The 20,153-nt window shown below is 36.1% G+C and overlaps 2 protein-coding genes across 3 annotated transcripts in view; one reads left to right on the forward strand and one right to left on the reverse strand.

Annotated features, from left to right (window-relative positions):
* Positions 1 to 19,253, forward strand: part of LRRTM4 (leucine rich repeat transmembrane neuronal 4) — a 794,625-nt gene extending 775,372 nt beyond the window's left edge. For both annotated transcript variants that reach the window (XM_009442732.5, XM_001163369.7), the window contains one exon: positions 4,383 to 19,253. In XM_009442732.5, coding sequence (XP_009441007.2) covers positions 4,383 to 4,604 — 222 coding nt within the window. In that variant the 3' untranslated portion in view covers positions 4,605 to 19,253. The remainder of the gene's footprint in view (positions 1 to 4,382) is intronic.
* Positions 1 to 20,153, reverse strand: part of LOC129143146 (uncharacterized) — a 676,792-nt gene that overhangs the window by 102,062 nt on the left and 554,577 nt on the right. The window lies entirely within an intron of this gene.

Here is a 20,153-nt window from a genome sequence, read left to right on the forward strand (position 1 = left end):
TCTTTGTTCAGTATCAGGGAATACTTTCAGCATCTTCTGAAATTTATAGAGGTCAATGAGTTGTCATTATTATCCCTATTTTCAGAGGAGTTACTTGAAACTCAAGAGGATTAAAGTGACTTATAATTAGTCATAATGGTTCCTCCCTTTCACAACCTACTTCAGATTTAAACTATCCCTGAATGAAAGAACAATTTAATGTGATTTATGTTAAATTGCTCATATACTTCAGAGTAGCAAACAGCAGAATTTCAGAATAGTAGAATATATTTCTCTATGTGATTTTTAAATTCTATGCTCCACATCCATTATCTGTAAATAAAGTGCAGCTTCCAATGCAGTCAATGAGCAGTCAAGTGTTCTAACGAGGACATCTTTAAATAGTGTTGTTCTGCTGTGCTATAGAGTGGAGCTCATCAGAGAGCTGATGGAACACAGAACCATTTGGAGAGGCTCTGAGAACACATTTACAAAAATACCAAATCTGAATTAAGCAAAACTTAAGAATACTTTGTTTTGACTACTGAAAAGGAAACAATGACACACACAGGGACCCAGGTGGTTAATGTACTGTACACTATTACTGTAAAGTACAAGACCTCAGCCTCTGAGCTCCTCAGAAACCACGAATTCAGTTGATTACATAGTGCCCTATAGAATACACTTGAAGAGTAAAAGAGCAAACATTTCAGATACTCTTTCAAAGCTTGCCAATGCACTTGGCTTTTGAATTCTTGCTATTGGTCTGCTGTGCAGGAGGGAACTTTACAATGGTTTTTACTCTCCAAGAGGTTTTAAGCCTGCCTCAATTACAATAGAGAAAATGACATGAGCCCTATTTTAAGTGCTGTAAAAAATAAACTGCAATTGTAATAGCAAAACAAATTTTCTCAGTTCAGAAATGGTGTAATATGTAAACCTAAAGCTTTGCAGTTAATGCAGGTCCCTTGACTTTTAAGTCAACTTAATTCGAAGACAAATACCATGATTTCTTAGCTATGAAATTGTTCTCTCCCACTGTAGTTTAAATTAAAAGGCTTTAAGTAAACATTGCAAATTCAACAATGTTCACTTATGAGCTACTTATTTTCATCTGTAGATTCACCTGGTTGTGCAAAAAGATCCCTAAGGCCCTGATTTCATCTCACATTCACTGTTCTATACATGTTTGTGAATTCAAGTATCTCTTCTTTGTGAAGACCATTGACAGAGCTACAAGATGGTGAACAAAACCACAACCCATGTTTAATGTTCATGTTGATGTCTTTTAGTAATTTGGCTAATTTGTAGAAAATTAGTCATTTATTTAAGTTAAAGTGTAGAATAAATGTTCTATAATCAGTGAATGTTGTTTCCATTTGGAAATAATTTGCTGAATTTTTATGTGATTTTCAAGTTATGTTACTTCACCAGTTAACAAGAGAGTACGAATGGGCTGTATTACTCTTAGGAAATCCCTTTTGAAAGCATTCTTCCCGCTGAAATGTCAGCACAAAGTGTCTTCTTACATTTCAATGCTTTCTTGGAGTATAAGTGACCCATGGCACCAATCCCACATATCTCCAGGAATCTGACACCCTGAAAAATCCTGAGGTTTCCTAAAATAGGTCCCGCTGGCAAACATTTTACGTCTGAACCTGTACTGATTGAAAGAGGTCTCATTGAATAAGAAATAATAAAAACAAAACAAAACATCAGACTTGGGGTGAGGGAGATTAGAGCTAACTTTTATTTAGTATCTAGTAATTTGGCCATGTCACTTTACAGTCTGTTCCTAGCTCTCTCTGACAGCACAGAAATTAAGGTCCAATTTTTAAAATATCACTTAATCAATCACAACTCTGACCTAGTATGTATTTTTTGCAATTCTCCTTTTTACAGAATAGAATGGCATATTCAAGATTTTATCAATAGCTTGTTTGATGAGAAATACTCTTGTTACTATTTTGTAAAAGACTTCCTGAAAATAGTTTTTACCTTCCGTTAGAGGTAAAACAACAACAAATCAGAAACAAAGCATTACATATTGATTTAATTTTCCAACTCATTGTGAAAAACAGTGAATTATACAAGTTAATAGAAGTGAATAGTAAAAACAGAATGGGAATTTATCTAGGCTATTGCCAGTCACTGTAAAATAAATTGTAATCTGAATATGTGCTTTGATCAAGTATTTTTTCAAAAACATGGTCTACCATGATTCCCAATTTTCAAAATTCAAAATGTGTCCCAGTACACACATTGATATGCACATACATAAATTTAAAACAAAACTCTTATGAACAACTTATCTTTATACTCTGATACTTTCTATTCTAGCTAATTTAATTTTCTAAATGCTTATTTGGATTCACAAAATTGATTTCATAACCTACTAATGAGTTGCATTTGCACATAGAAAACATTGCTTTAATCTAAGTCTTAAAAACTGTGAGGAGGTGACTTTCCCCTTAATAAGCAGAGAGGTGTTAAAAACATAATTCTCATAAGAATAGAAAGTGAATTTGTGTCAACGTTGTATTAATCACATTAATAAAAATACCAGCAAGAAAATACTAGAGCTAGTTTTAAGAGCATTTGAGGAACTTGCATAGTAAACAGACGAATGACTTCTAAAAATAAGTTTGCTGAATTATATTTAAGACTGGTTAACTCCCCGCAGTATAGGGAGCCATAAGACCTCTGGTGGTTGACTCTAGTAAATTATAAAACCAAAACAACTTAATTTCTGCACTTTTAGATACAGAAGGATTCAAACATAGTCCAGTCGGGAGACTGACAAAATATCAGTTATTTTAAGAAAGAAATTTTAGAAAGAATGCTAACTGGATATAGAGTTATTAACCAAGTTTATGCAAAGGCTAAGATATTGCTATGGTATCACAGAAACAGCAATGTTAGGAAGTAGCTACCACCCCTACAACTTACAGGGCTGAGGGAACGAAAGGAAGATCATTAAGAATTAAAAGCTTGGAGGAGAAGCTTTGTGGTGATGAACCTCAAATCTCTCTGGTGCTAGTGCTGGTGTCTCTGAGGAGGGCTTGATGAGATCAAATGTTGGATATACTGCAAATGTTGGAAATACTACAAAGAGGCAGCACCTGCTGCTGTGGGAATAAATTGATATAGCCAGAATGAAGACAAGCCATTAGGATAAATTCCTGGAGCAGGAAGAAACAAAACAGGAAACCAACAATGGGAGCAATTCCCTCTCCCTGCCAAGTCTTGCCATCTCCCTCCATTGGCAAAGCCTAACAGGAAACCACAAATAAAACAGATATGTGGTTTGCAAAGTCCAAACCTCAGCATCCTAAAAGCAACCACAGAAGGGAACTTAGAGCTGAGAGTCAATAGTTTAAAACCTGCCACAACATCTAACCTTACAGGGCAATGGAGCCTTTGCACTTTTCTCATCTGTGGATTGTTCATCAAGAGTGTCAAATTGTAACTCGCAAATATGAGAAATATTCTAGCATGAGAACAACAAGTAAGCAAGTATCATTTGCTTTTTCCTAAATTTGGAATATATTTATCTTTATCAGAAATTTATGGCTTAATTAAAAGCTCCACCAAAATTCAAAATTATTATAACTGATATTTTCTGCTTTTTATATTAAATGAATTTCTACAGACCATTATTCAGGTCTATTACACTAACATTAGACACATATTTGGTTTGTTACCTTGAAAACCAATAATAACATTACATATTATGAACATAAAGATGTGCCTTCTCCCATGATTCCAGAGTTCTTTGGTCCAGTATTGATATGTGATAGAGTGTTAGAATTAATCTATGGGAAATTGTGATTATTTTTTAAAACTAAATAAAAGTTACACATGATGATAGTAAAGATTTCAATTGTGTATAGGTATCAAATAAAAAGTTACATATATGTTTATATATATAAATAAAAGTGTAAATATATTTATTTACACAAAACAGATCATACCATACATTCTTTTGCACCTTAATTATTTTTCTACTTAGTACCATATCTTGCCGTATTACAACAGATAGATCCTCCCCTATATTGTTAAGATCTACATTCAAATGTAGGATCTACATAATCAGTTTTAAAATTCCCTGGGCATTTAGGTTGTTTCTAACTTTCTGTTATTGCAATGGCTAGCTAGCTAGCTAGAGCAATGAAAAGTTGAAAGATACTGTTTTATGTACAAAGTCTATACACATAATATGCTGACAAAACAATATTGAGTTAAATAGTAATCATCATTTTGTTAATGTTTATTTGTAGTTGAATTTGTAGCTGATGACTTGAAACAGCATGAAAGAGAACAAAAATACAACCTGATGAGTGCTGTCCTATCTTTCCAAAGCAATTTTATAATCAACCCATCTTTCTATTTCTCATATCCAGATGCCACACCACATGAAGCCCTTGCCATATTACAGCTATGACCAGCCTGTGATCGGGTACTGCCAGGCCCACCAGCCACTCCATGTCACCAAGGGCTATGAGACAGTGTCTCCAGAGCAGGACGAAAGCCCTGGCCTGGAGCTGGGCCGAGACCACAGCTTCATCGCCACCATCGCCAGGTCGGCAGCACCGGCCATCTACCTTGAGAGAATTGCAAACTAATGCTGAAGCCAACTCCTCACTGGGGAGCTCCATGGGGGGAGGGAGGGCCTTCATCTTAAAGGAGAATGGGTGTCCACAATCGCGCAATCGAGCAAGCTCATCGTTCCTGTTAAAACATTTATGGCATAGAGAAAATAAAAAGAAAAAAAAAAAACTGCTTGAAGAGGGCAGCGAATGCACCTGCAGCATTACCGGGAGGACTGCAGAACTTTCTTTGCTTTAAAACATAAAACAAACAAAAAGCCTCCCGGATGTAAATAGTAAGAGTGTCAAGTTCTTATAAAAATAGATTTCACCCTAGCTACATATAGGTTTGTTTGTATATTTGATTTTTCTACACTGCATGGTTCCTGGGCTGGAGAACCACAGGGGAGCAAATAAACAGGGGTGGGTGGGAAGCTAGGGAAACAACCGTTTTCCTCTTTAGGTGTGTGTAACTCTCACAGATTTTATTTAAATTGCTTTCATTTATTTTTTCTTTAAAACTGCTGTTTGTTCTTGTTTTGTTTGTTTTAATTTTTTTCTTTCCTGGTCAAGTTTCTAATACAAAACATGAGCATTAAAGCTTATGTTGTACCAAAAGAAAATGTGCTTTACCACGGACCACGGAGTTTGACAAAACTACTGGAAAACCCAATAAGTCTGGGTGAATGACCCTTCAAGACAAATGCCATATATGGTACATGATAGAATGAATTTTGTTTTGTCCCATTGGCAGCCCTCACTGTGTAGGATGTCTGAGAGAGCCATGAAGATCTCCGAATGAGAAGACCAGAAGAATCATTCTCATGTGGACTAAGGCTATAAGAGAGATATGACCATGGGCTCAATGAATGAAACTGCCAAGCTGACAAATTTCTAAACACAAGATAATGTGTAACATTGCTTTTTAAATTAATTATCAATTAGCTTTTGTGTAGTTTTTATCAATAAAAGAAAAAATATTGAAAAATAAATATATTATTTTGTGGTTGGTATACCACAGCCCACCTAATGCTGAGTGCTTTATCTGTATATTGTGGAATGCTTCTAGTCTATATCAGGGTACTTCAATAAGAATCAGTTGGTATCTATCAAGTGTTTTCTGTGTGTTCCATGGTCAGATAGGAAGGCCCTGTGAAGTGTAGAAAAGGAATATGAGATGTGGTTTATGCCTGGTATGGTTTGTCTGTGTCCTTACCCAAATCTCATCTTTAATTGTAGTTCCCATAATCCCCACATGTTGTGGGAGGGACCCAGTGGGAGGTAACTGAATCATGGGGGTGGTTACCCCTGTGCTGTTCTGGTGACAGGGAGTAAGTTCTCACAAGGTCTGATGGTTTTATAAGGGGCTTCCCCCTTAGCTCAGTTCTCATACTTCTCCTTGCTCCAGCCATGTGAAGAAGGACGTGTTTGCTTCCCTTTCTGCCATGATTGTAAGTTTCCTGAGGCCTCCCCAGCCATGCTGAACTGTGAGTCAATTAAAATTCTTTTCTTTATAAATTACACAGTCTTGGGTATGCCTTTATTAGCAGCATGAGAATGGACTAATACATGCCCCAATACATTTCACAATTATTTTCAGAGCTATGTGACCTTACTCTAATAAAATTACATAATAATATGAGAAAAAGTAAGTATCCATGGAAGGGTTAGAGGTTGTCAGACCTTATAGAAGTGAAAGAACTGTGTGGAAATTGGTTACTAACTAGGAAGATGGATAGCATCACCCATTTTTTTTTTAACAAAGGAGATCACTGCGTGCACATCAGTTGAGACATTTTCTCTCAACTTCTTTCATGTTGTAATGCTACATCTTAGCAATTCTCTAACTGTGGACATTCTCCTGATGTGTCCACTGGTGTAATTTGCCTAGTTTTATTTTTAAAACTAAATTATACTACAAAATTTATGTCACCCTTTATTTGGACAAGTTTCATGTTTTAAGGCATGCTTACTTATAGTGGCCCTGCTGAGTGTTCCAGAACCAAGTTAATAGCTGCCATCCATTTAATTCCAAATTCTGCTGAATTAATAAAAGAGCCTTGTAAATACCATCACATCACAGCAAACTAACTGAACATGTTTTGTTTTTTCTCCCTCAAAGAAGTTCTGTTTTACTACCACTTTAAACAAAGCTTGAAGTTAAATTCTATCCCAAATGATACAAATAGTATGTCACATTAAAGCAAAATTCAATTGAGGGAAGTTTTTTTCATGTTGGAACACAGGGCTATTGCTGTTGAATTCTGTTATCTTTCCTCTTAATATTATATTCTGGGTTACATGTGTTTTCTTTTTTTCTTTTTCTTTTCTTTTTTTTTTTTTTTTGAAACGGAGTCTCGCTCTGTCGCCCAGGCTGGAGTGCAGTGGCGCAATGTCGGCTCATTGCAAGCTCCGCCTCCCGGGTTCACGCCATTCTCCTGCCTCAGCCTCCCGAGTAGCTGGGACTACAGGCGCCCGCCACCATGCCCGGCTAAGTTTGTGTATTTTTAGTAGAGACGTGGTTTCACCGTGTTAGCCAGGATGGTCTCGATCTCCTGACCTTGTGATCCGCCCGCCTTGGCCTCCCAAAGTGCTGGGATTACAGGCTTGAGCCACCGCGCCCGGCTACATGTGTTTTCTTAACCATTCAAGTAGAATCAATTTACTATAAGTTTAAAAATTAAAGATAATTCTTTGGCATTGTGATTTTGTTTTCAGAAACTATTCAATACATTTGGAATATGTCTTCCCAAATTACAAGGATTTTTTGGTGGGGGTCTTTCTGAACTACAAGGATTCTCTTAATCCTTCTCATCTTCTCTATCTATCCAATGTCCCCCATATACCATATCCACCACACCACCCCTTCCAGAATTGATTTATGAGAGGTCACACGTGAAAAATCTCGATCAAATTTGGCTGATGTCAGCTCTAGTTTTAATTCTGTTTCTTATAATCAAAAAAGTCATAAATACATAAGACTCTTCATGTTATTTAAAACTGCCATATTTGGCCAACAGTTGCCTCAAGGTTAATATGAAATAAGTGAACTACTAGCAAAACAGATAGTATTATAAAAAAGTTGTGTCCTATTTATATGAAAACTTTCGAAGAACTTATTTAAAATGTAATTTACATATGCCAGAACAGTTTACACTGAGCTCCAGAAATCTATGATTAAAACAAAGAAACAAACAAAAACTCAAACCAAATTTACTTTAGTAGGCTTGGAAAAGTCCTCAGTTGAAAAATTCAGGCTTTATACTGTATGAAGGGTCAAGCAAGTTTTCAGATAAAACAGTGTGTGTGTGTGTGTATATATATGCTATTTATATACACATACACAAATAAATAGTATATATATTTATTATATATACAAATATATGTATATAGTGATATTTCAACAAAGGGGTTAGGAAGAAAATAGGATTATTCATCACTTAAGCCCAAAAGTCAATTATTTTTATGCTGCAACCCTGGTGTAACCAAGGAGGATGAAAGGCTTCTATTAGTCAACACTCAGGATAAATTGTCTTCTGGGCCTAAAAATGATAGGGAACAAACTTGCCTATGGAGGGCACTTTCATCCCTTTTTTTGTTAATTATCATGCTTTGCTATGCAAACCGATTGCCCCAGAGTCCTTCTTCCTTAACATGGAAGAGTGTAATTGTGAATTGTGACCCTAGATAATATATAGATTTTTTCACTTTCTTCTAGAAGTCAAGAATTATGTTGATTGTACTTATTTTTTATGTTGAAATGTTAAAGAGCCCTCTCAAAGAAAGTTATGCTTTATTTCAAGACTATCCTAATTAGTAATTTGATTTTACACTATAATGCTTATTGAATTTCTGAAGGCTATGCAGGTTGTAATTTCAAAGTTGAGGAGTCTCATGGAGTATTTATAGAGCAAGGGCATTAAAATCATGCCTAAAAGCAATTGTGAATGTGACAGAATACAGATTGGAACAATCAACTATCCAAACATTCTGATTAACTTTTTTCATAAATATTCTTCGTAGTGCTGAGTTTGCTTTACTTATTGCAAGATGCAATAAAGAAATAGCTTCGAACAGAGGACTGATTGGTATATGTTTAGGTGTAACTGTGGTTTAACTTCGCATCTTATTGTACCTCTACTCACAGATTGGAGGGCCTAACCCCAGCATGTCTGATCCAGGTCTGATATGGGGTCTGAGAATGTCTTTCTAAGTCCCCAGATGATGCTGAGGCTGCTGTACGTGCACTACATTTTAAGAACCACTGCCATAGAGTGTAGATACTTATATCTCTTTAGGTTGAGGACTCTGTATGAAGACTTAAAATTTGCATTTAATATTTACTTAGAATTTAATGTTAAATTAATCTTTAAAATAAGAATTAATTTAAAGCACATAGTAGTTTTATATGTTCATGCAATATGAAAGGCTCGTATCTTTACATAAAGAGCATTTTCTAAAATATGCTGTGTAACACTAACAGATGATGCTCTCTGTGAAAGCAAAGAAGCGAAAAATAAACATCAGTAGCAGTAACAACAACAACAAAAGAGGTTTATATGATCAAATTAAATTCAGAAAATATTGCATATGATATGCTCCCCTTGGAAACTCACAAGGCAATTTAACATTTAAACAATATCAGACATACTGCAGTCAAGAAACCCATTTAACTTTGTTTAACCTGGAGTTTTCTAAACATATTAAACTACAGTATCCTTCCTTAATTTAATATCCAAAAAAAATCCTGCAGAACTAATTTTCTATAGAACTCACTTGGGAAATGTTAATTTAAAGAATGTTATTTCTTTGACCATCAAGAAAAGCATGTACCTTTGCAGATAACTATTTCTACATTTACAAATGACACAGTGTACACCTATTTCTGAGATGCATGTAGATTTTTTAAAATCAAAGACAATATATTTTAATCTCTCTAACAATAAAGCAAATGTCAAATATACCTGGATTAAATGAAAATGAATAATTAAAATGATGAAAATTTGATATCATGAATGAGAAGTAGATCTCTCCATAGACAACATTCCTATTCCATCGGGGATTAGACTCACTGTTTCTAAAGTGTAAGGCATTTTAAAATCAAAATAAACCACCAAAAAGTGCATGAAAATGTGGAGAGCCTTTATTATCTGAGTTAACAAGTTCCTGGTAAGTCACTGGGCTTAGATGATGTCAATCATTCATCTGTTTTCTGGGCCAGAGGTGCCCCTCAGACAGGTGATAGTAATGCTTGCCGGAAGGGAAGAAAGAAAGACCAACACGAACCTTGGCTCATCCTATCAAAGTTATTTCCTTATAGAAGCCAGGAAATTGATTATGGTTTTAGAATAAATTTTAGACTTACTGTACTCATTATTGTTTCCTTTTCAAAATGACATAAGAATAAAAATGAGGTCAGATATGAGCTGAGATTTTGTACTAGTTAAGAAAGCTATTCTACTGAAAATAATGGAAGAACTATGTAATAACAAATCCCTGGAATCAAAACATCCAAATTCTTGAGTTTGGCTATAACTCTTTTGGGGGATATTCACTTGATTTTAGTTAATGGAGGAAATACAACTGAGGATAACTGATGTCAGGATTAATTAGATAGTTATATTAGTCTACTCTGACTTTCATAACAAAATGCCATAATCTTAAACAACAGAAATATATTTAGAAATATATTTTCCTTACAGTTTGGAGGCTGTAAAATTCAAGATCAAGCTCCTAGGAGGCTTCAGTATCTGAAAGGGCCTTCTTCCTTGTTTGCAGACAGCTCCCCTTTTCTCTGTGTCCTTATACGGTAGAGAGAGAGTGCAAGCTCTTTGATATCTCCACTTACAAGGAAATTAATCCCATCAAATCAATTCTTCACTCTTATGACTTCACTTAACTGTAATTGCCCCCTTCTAGACCTTATATCCAAATACAGTCACTTTGGAAGTGAGGATCTTTAACACATGAATTTTAGGGAGACACAATTCTGTCTATAGCAGGCAGGAATGCATAAACACATACACACAAACAGCTGCAACATATCTATGAGAATGAGCCAACTGATTTTAAGAAGAAAAAGTACATAATAAAAATAGCCAGGTTATTCTAGCAAATGAATGCTTGAAGGAAAGATTAGCTGGAATTATGAGTAGGTCTGAACTCCAAATGTGTTTATAAGGAAAGACTATATGGTTTGCTTTTCTGTTTTAGACACATAGAGTATTAAAATATTTCTTAGTAAGGTCATAGAATATTTTAATTAACAAAATTTTATACAGAATTTCAATGTTTTCAAGTAGATCTATTGCTTAGAAAAAGCATTTCCCAAGCTGGTTTTTCACTAGTCCCAAAATGTACTTTGCACAAAAAGGGATCTAAGGTCAAGTCAAGCTAAGGGGAAAGCTTCATATTTTATCCACCAGCCCAGATATTCTCAGTACTCATTAATATATTCAAAGCTTTGTGAATTTCTGTAGTAAAGACGCTATTTTAATTCAGCATTTCCCAATTTTATTGGATTGTGGAATATTCTTCATTTAAATGAATGCTATTGGGAACCTGCAGAGTTAGTTTTCCCCAAAATACATTTAGGAACACACTGTATATCTGATGAAGGGTCACCTAAGAAAGATAAATGGGAACTTTTAGTGTCCATGGAAAGTTCTAACATTTACTAATGCAAGATTCTGGAAGCGTTCAGAGCTTGTGACCAGAGTATGTTATGTAAACAATGCATAGAACACCAATTCCTATATAAGCAGAGGATCAGAATGCTCAGTATTTTATCATGGTTTGACTAAGACTGGGACATAGTGTTTGTTAGCTATGAAATTTGCCCAGAGTTTGTTGAGTAGTAGCATATTAAGATGTTGGAAGTCATAACAGAATTCGTGAATAAACTGGAAAATTTTAGACAAAATAAAAGATTCAGTTGGGGCAAAACATTTCTGTCTTCAGAGATTGAGGTGACTAAAACATAGATAGTGAGAGTATGCTTTTTCCCTTTTCCAAATGCAAAAAAAAAAATTGGCTGGCAGCTTTTAGTTAAAATGTATTCATTCATTAGGCTAGTGCTTATTAAGCATTACCATGTACCAGCCACTCATCTTTGTCCTATTAGAGATTACAGTATCTCCTGGGATATTTTACAGACTAGAAAATTATCAATTATACTGCATACCAAAGATGCTACAATAAGGAAGAACGGGGTAAAATTGAAACATACTAGAGTAGCATAATTGGAAAGAGTGGAAGTACTGCATGGAGGGTTGATAGGGTAGAAAGAGTATTCCAAGGGCAATAGTCAACCCAGAGATAAGAAAGAACATGAATGATTCAAAGAACTGGAATACAGTAAGCAAGGGAAGAGGTGGTCCAAAATGAAGTGGAAAAGGTAATTAGAGGATAGATAATACAACACAGGGGCAACTATATTAAGGAGCTTGGGCTTGAACTTTAGGAGTCTAGAATTTATACTACTAGCAACCATGGGGGAGGGGGGCGGGGTCATAGTGGTTCTTACTGATTCAATAAACCTATTTTGACTTTTGTATGAGGACTGGATGGAAGGAGCCAGACCAGAACTTTGAATACCAGTAACTTTTAGAGAAGTTATTGTAAGATAGCACTTGAGAAAGGATGAAGACATTATCTAGAAAGATTCCAATGGGAATTGACAGAAGAACAAAATTAAAAGGATAATTAAGATTCATAAAGTGCTTATCATCTACCATGCACTGTTCCAAGAATTTGATTTTAATAACCCACAAAAACCGTTTTAAATTAAGTATGTTTCATGGGCCCCGTTTTACAATGAGGTTGCAACCAAGGAGAGGTTAAGGTAGTAAGTGATAGAACCATGATTCAAAGCCAGGAAGTCTCCTCAAGAGAGAAGAACCCTTAGCACCTATGCACTATGGCTTCTTAACACTTAATGTGAGAGTTATTTAGAAAGTAGAAATGGTAGGTCTTGGCTGTTGGAAGCAGGCAATGATAGAGAAAATGGGCAGGAGTTACTAAGGAAAGCGCCCATATATCTGCCTTGACCTGTTGATATTATTCTCTGAGAAAGCAGCCACAGGCAGGACAACCTTGTATGTGGTATAACACAACAAATGCCTTTTTAGACATATTGAGTTTTAAAGGCTTAAAAACTTTCAAATGGTACCATTCAGTGGCCAGGGAGATATGCAGATCTGAAACTCAGAAAAAAAAATGATGGTTCTGTATATGTTAGAATTTGAAGCTGAATCCTAAGAATCAGAGAAATGAATTATGGAGGGTGTGTAGATTCAGAAGGGAAGGAGGACCATATCATAACCCTGGATAACTGTAAAAGTACTGTGAAAGGAAAATATCTTGGGCCCTCAGAATCACTAAACTAAAAGGAAAATTCAAGCTGAAAACTGCTCAGAGCAAACCTGCCTTCTATTCTATTCAAAGTCATCCTTCTGCTCACTTAGATGCATATTCTGATTCAGAATATCAAAAGAATCTCAAAAGAATGCAACCATTTGTCTCTTACCTACCCGTGACCTGGAAGCCCCCTCCCTGCTTTAAGTTGTCCCCACCTTTCTGGAAAGAACCAATGTACTTGTTACATATATTGATTAATGTCTTATGTCTCTCTAAAATGTATAAAACCAAGCTGTGTCCCGAACACCTTGGGCACATGTCACCAGTACTTTCTGAGGCTGTGTTAACCTTGGCAAAATAAACTTTCTAAATTAAGTGAGAACTGTTTCTAATTTTCTGGGTTTGCAGTACCATCAAAGAAGAATCAGAAAGATTACCCAGAGAAATAGCTTGATAATAAGAATGAGATTCCATTGAAGCTAAGGAAAGAGAAAATTTTTCTGCTTTGACAAGTAACAAAATGACTGTCTTGCAAGTAGTGAAAACTTGTTACTGGAAATATTAATGTTGGATATCTGATGACCAACTGCAGGGATAGTGTACAAAGTGGTCTGCATTAGTTAGAATTTTGAACAAAGTGACATTTTGATTCCTTTTTTCCTCTTTTGAGATAGAGTCTCACTATGTGGCCCAGGCTGGAGTAAAGTGATATTTGCAGGCCTGACTATAGCTACTATAGCCTTGAACTCCTGAGCTCAAGCGATCTTCCTGCCTCAGCCTCCCCAGTAGCTGGGACCACAGGTGCATACCACCGTGCCTAGCTGATTCATTGCAACTATAAGATCTTATGATTCTGAACGTTTTTTCCATTCTGTGGGAGATAACACATATCCCCTGAGCCCCAAACTGTGATGACTCTTCGTACCTGAGATGAGAAGCACATCCTGGAGTTCATTTTCTCCTTATCAACTGTCTGCCAATTTCTAATTTGTTATGCAGGTATGGCAGACAGGAGAGGTAAAATGAAATACATATTATTTTTGAAATTTTCCAGTCCCTAAATTAAACATTGAATGACTGGAGAGCTTATGCTGTTCTTGTTTTAAATTGCCTATCAACTACTTAAGGGCTTTCCAACTTGCCGAGACTCTGGAGCCCGACATACATTAGGTATGTAATAAAAAGAATAAAATTGTGATTTCCAGGGGCTGAAGGAAGGGAGAATGGAGAATTGTTAATCAGCAGGTATAAAATTTCACCTATGCAAGATGAAAAATTTTTAGAAGTTTGCTATATTGCGCCTATATATAACAATACTGTATTGTACACTTAGAAATCTAAGAGCGTCTACTTATAGCCTCATATTGTGTTCTTATAATGAAATTTTTTAAATAGAAAATGAGGCTGGGCACAGTGGCTCATGCCTGTAATCTCAGCACTTTGGGAGGTTCAGGCAGCTGGATCACCTGAGGTCGGGAGTTCGAGATCAGCCTGACCAACATGGTGAAACCCTGTCTCTACTAAAAATACAAAATTAGCTGGGCGTGGTGCCGCATGCCTGTAATCCCAGCTACTCTAGAGGTTGAGGCAGGAGAATCGCATGAACCCAGGAAGTGTAAGTTGCAGTGAGCCGAGATCACGCCATTACACTCTAGCCTGGGCAACAAGAGCAAAACTCCGTCTCAAAAAAAAAAAAAAAAAAAGAAAGAAAGAAATGAATAAAACAAATCCATGTTATAATTTTCGTGTTTAAAATTACTGTCAGGGCCGGGGGCAGTGGCTCAGGCCTGTAATCCCAACACTTTCGAAGGCCAAAGTGGGTGGATCACCTGAGGTCAGGGGTTCAAGATCAGGAGTTCCAGCCAACATGGTGAAACCCCGTGTCTGCTAAAAATACACAAATTAGCTGGGCATAGTGGTGCAGGCTTGTAATCCCAGCTGCTTGGGAGGTTGAGGCAGGAGAATTGCTTGAACCCAGGAGGCAGAGGTTGCAGTGAGCCCAGATCGTGCCACTGCACTCCAGCCTGGGCAACAGAGCGAAACTCGGTCTCAAAAAATAAATAAATAAAAATAAAAAGAAATAAAATTACTGTGAGGATACCGTTTTTGAATAGCATTTTTTAGTTTTTTAACTTCAGCATACATTCCAACTTTTATTCCATGGAGATTTCTTACACCAAGGGCGGTCAAGGACTTTGCCTGACAGTAAGAGAATGATTATTTGAGTAGTGCATGATTTTTACTTTTTTGATATTAAATATCTATGTGTGTAACAAATCTCAAAGCTTGTGTAAAGAATCTTCTTAGATCTTGAAAGTTAAATTGTCCAATTTCTTATTAATATTCACAATCCCCCCATACACACATAAATTTCTTTGAAAAATAAGATTAACTGTGTTGTTTATATAATGAGACTGAAATAAACTGGATCAGATTGAGAAAAACTGTCATAAACTCTGACTCCATTTTGATGTTTGGCATCTGACATCTTTCATGCTGCACTCTTCACCACTCCCCTTCTGCCCAGTGTCTAGGTAAGTTGATAGGAAAGCCTAAGTGCTCTTTTTTGGTGTCAGTGGGAAGTTCAAACCATGCAAGCCTCAGGCTATACATAGGAACCTACACTCCAGCCCCAGCTTGTAAGCACCATAAATCCCAAGCCTTTTTCCTCGCTCTCAAGACCATTTTTAGACCAGCTTGGGAGCCTGCCCTATTCTCCACAGAAAGATTCTTCATGTTAATAAGAAACCTTTTTATATCCTCTTGGTGCATATGAGGTGTCATTAAACTCAACATCCAAACCAAAAAACAAACAAACAAACAAAAATACCCACACAGAATAAACATTGCTTGCAGGTTCTAAGAATTCTTGTCCCCTCTTTGGGCCCAAAAATTATCCGACAAATATTTAATATCAATTCTATGCCAAGAACACTTGATAATGGCCATTTTTTAATGGTCTATTACACAATCAATATTTTTCTCCTTCCAGAAGAATGATTTTCATCTGCTTCCCCCTTTATTCTCACATGTCACAACTTATAATTCAGGTCTTCTTTCTCCTAATAAGTAGAACAAATGAATGAACATATGCATGGCCCATGGAAGACTTCTTTTACAAATTTGTAAAGCTTTATCAACTAAATTTGTAAAAATACACACACACACACACACACACACAACTTTATCTCATTCTCTGTAGAGAAATTTGGGAAGTGTTGACTAGCTGCTACTTGGATGACATAGTTTTCCTTTTCAAATACAGATATTTTAAAAGCCTTTGATAACTCAGTTTACTGTTCATATGTGCCCAAGAGTAAGTGGTAGAGACTATGCCATGCCTTACCAGATCATTTTCTTTCCCCGTAGAACACAGGAAAACTACCATTCTCAGTATCCCTGATGGTTAGATTTGAGCCACGTGATTGGGTTCTTGGGAGTATAAAAATTAGTGGAAGTGATTTGTTGTTTGCAACCTGTGGCAGTTAAGAATAGGTAGGTGGGAATTCTCCATTCTCTTTTTTTCTTGTCCATGTAGCTGGTGAAAAGATCCTGGCTCCCTGAGTTATTGTTAAGTAAAAGGTTCCAGATACAGCCACCTAAATACATTCAACAATCCTGGAAATTAGAGTATTGTGCAAAAACAGATTTCAGGGATTTTGTTACTGCTACAAAGCATAGCTTACTACGACTAATACCAATACCAAAATATCCACCCAAAATAATTAATTTATGAAGTAAATACAAAGATGTCTCTGTGACCCTGAAATGTTGTTAACCAGTTACTTTAGTATCCAGTGAGAAACATCTTACATATTTGCATAGTGAAAAAATTATTCAAGTAAGCATAACAAAGAAGACTTTTATTCATAACCATCAAGATAGGCATAGGGACCAAGACAATGGGATTTTGCAGTGGGGGAAATAGATTGGGCTGAACTCTGAGTACAGCATAATCAAGTGGAAATTTGTAGCCAAAGAGCAAGTCTGGGGCCAGTGGATGGAAAATTACTAAGAGGAAACATCAGAGGTAAAGGAGATTCTGGGTAAACCAACCTACCAAGATTCTTGTTGAAGACAGGCCAGGGTGATTAGACAACACCTGGGGGATGGTGGAGGATGAGAAACCTGATCAGCTATCTGAGATACTGGGGGATCAGATATTGAGAATAGGAGGTTCTTGCTAAACTGACTTAGCAGGGTTCCTTGCTATTACTGGATTTTACAAGGAAGTATACATATGGGCCTAGGATAAAGTTTAGAGCTTAACTAAAGTGTGGTCAAGCAGAAAATCTTTTGCAACATCCACTGATACGGTATTTTTAATTACTCTTTTGTTTTTTTTTATAACAATTCTTTTTTTAATTTGCTACCCTCAAAATCTCTTGATTGTTCTTACTCATCCCACTGTCACGTTTATTTTTCAGAATTTTATTGCCCGGTTCTTTTCAAGCCCTTTGTCGTATTTCTCCATTTTCAATGTTACCTTTTCAAAGAATATCTTAGCCTTTTGGAATCTATCTTCTTAAAATGAGTATATCAAAAAGGGCAGGACAGAGGTACCCTTGCTTGGCACTAGAAATTATCCCCAGAGCAATCACAGAAGTTGTTTAATAATGTATCATCAAAAGTAAGATAAATTACTTTGCCTGGAGTATGTCTTTAATTTGTATATGTCTGTTCTCAAGGTCCTATTTCTTATTTCAAAGAGCAAGGTAAATTGCCTACATGTAAGCTAATGAACTAGCTATTTGAAATCATTACTTCTTTACAATTAGTGCTGTTGGATCCCCGAGGATCCAACTCTTGCTGGTTAAATGTAATTTTATCCTACTCTGTGTAGAAATATGGAAAATGTTGTCTAGCTACTGCATAGATAAAGTAATTTTCCTTTTCAAGTGTATTTTCTTTGTAAAAATATATTGTCAGGCTTTTATAACGCTTAAATTTCCATCTTTTTTGTTTTAACAGAGAACAGTAAAAACACGTCAAAAAAATTTGAAACATGAACCCAAATATTAATTTGATTTCTTCAAGGTGTCAAAAAGCAAATAATGAAATATAACACTCTGAGTTATACATGGCAAATGCTTAAATTGGCTTTAATTTAGTAGCAAATAGTTACCCTTTGAAGCTAGAATTATGAATGGTTTGTAAATATCTTTTGCAAGAAATTGTGGTGGTGGTGATGAGACAGATACATTTGGATATTGTAAATCTGGAAACATTTCCTAGAGACATGACTTCTCCCACAATTTTTTAGATTGAATCACAAATCAGCAATAGTCTTTTCTGTTCCTTTATTTAAATTGAGATTCTGAGTATGAAAACAGAGTCACACTGAATGTAATTTTCTTCTTCTAAACTCCTGTGATTTATTTGTTTTGATCTGGAAGTTAATCAGATAACAACTCATCAATATCTTTTATTATTGTCTTACATTTTTATTGATTCTATATTATTTAGCATTATTTCTTTGTAAGTCTTGGTTCTCCACCTAAATTGTAAAGCATTGAAGAGTTTTATGCATAAAGCTTGTTGCATAGTAAAGTGTCCCTAAAATTTGCCTTCTAAAATATATGGCAAGTAACTCCCCACAATTTTATATAGTTCTGCAAACCTATAGGGAACTCCCAAAATGTACATACCACATGCCCATATCCATGTTGATCACAATTAGGTTGTGATCCCAAAAATATTATATAAAATCTTAGAGTGTACTAGACTAACACAGCCAGTGATGGCAGCATTTCAACTACTCAACTACTCCCTCTTATAATTATGCAAACAATATCTAAGTATTTAAGCATCAACTCATTGAATGAGTTTAAAGAATTTTTCTAGGCGAAGACAGGCCAAAATGACGAAGACACAGAAATTATTATAGAAACTCCCGGCCACAGTGAGGACCAGACTGTTTCACTGGACATTTTTGGTTCACAGAGACAAAAAAGACGGAATTCAATGACTGTAGTAACCCATAATGGTCTAGCAACTGTTAGTTAGTTGGTGAAATGGTACATGTCTTAATAAGAGAAAAATGATTTTCCATGGTATCCATGACAAATTGTGCTTGCTGTGCTGAAGATTTCATGGTGATTGACTGGTAGATTAGCATTTAGGAAGGACAGCTTTACAAATGTTTACATTTGAGATTGAAACACATTTTATTGATTGACTTCCAAGCAACAGAAAATGTTTTGAAATTCCTTTTTCCACTAAGATCTTTCTTGTTTTGTCACTAGAAATGACTAGAAATTTATCTTTCACCAAATACTGAACAGATTTTAACTGTGGATGTGGTATAATAAAAAAAAATGAACTGTGTATTCGGTCTTTGCTTGATTTCTAGCACATAACTTCAGAAAAGTTTGGATTTTTCTGAGTAATTTTGTTATGTGAATGAGGCAACTCTTGGCAAGGCCCCTAGACAGCTTCAGGATAGAGGCTGGTTGCCAGAAAATAACACCACTTTCAGCCCCACTCCCCTGTTGATCTCTGAGGAGGGGAGAAAGTCTGGAAGTTGACTTTAATCACCAATAAACAATGGTTATTGTTGCTCAACAAAACTCTTGAATGAGATTTGAGAAGCTTCCCAGTTGGGGAACACATCAACTTACCAGCAAGTTGAAAGGGTGCTGCACCCAGAGAGGGCATGGAAGCTCTGTGTGCCAACCCCCTTTCCCCAATACCTTGACCTATGCCCCTCTTTCATCTGGCTTTCCCTGCATTGTGTTCTTGAAAAAATGTAATCATAAGCATAGTGCTTTCCTGAGTTATATGAATGGTTCTAGTGAATTACTGAACCTGAATAGAGGTGTGGAAACTCCAAAATTTGAAGCCAAGTCAGACAGAAGTGTGGGCTGCCTGAGTTCCCTACTTAAATCTGGCATCTGAAGCAGGGGCAGTCCTGTGGAACTAAACCTTTAACCTGTATGGTCTGCACTAACTCCAGGTAGCTAGTGCCAGAATTTGACTGAACTATAGGACACCCAGAGATCTGGTGTTGGAAAAACAGTGGCATAGCAAGTAAGCAGTGGATGGCCCATATTTCTCATAATTTTTCTCCTACAGTGCTATAATTGCCAGTCTTATCCACATTAACTTTCAAGATCCCTCAGAAACAGTTAAATAAGATATTGGGGAGCAAATATAGTAGAAATTTTTTTAGAAGTACTTTTCTCCCTTATCATGAGATTATTATTAATGAAATGTAGAACATGTGTA

The sequence above is a fragment of the Pan troglodytes genome, chromosome 12, assembly GCF_028858775.2.
Source record: "Pan troglodytes isolate AG18354 chromosome 12, NHGRI_mPanTro3-v2.0_pri, whole genome shotgun sequence".
NCBI lineage: Eukaryota > Metazoa > Chordata > Mammalia > Primates > Hominidae > Pan > Pan troglodytes.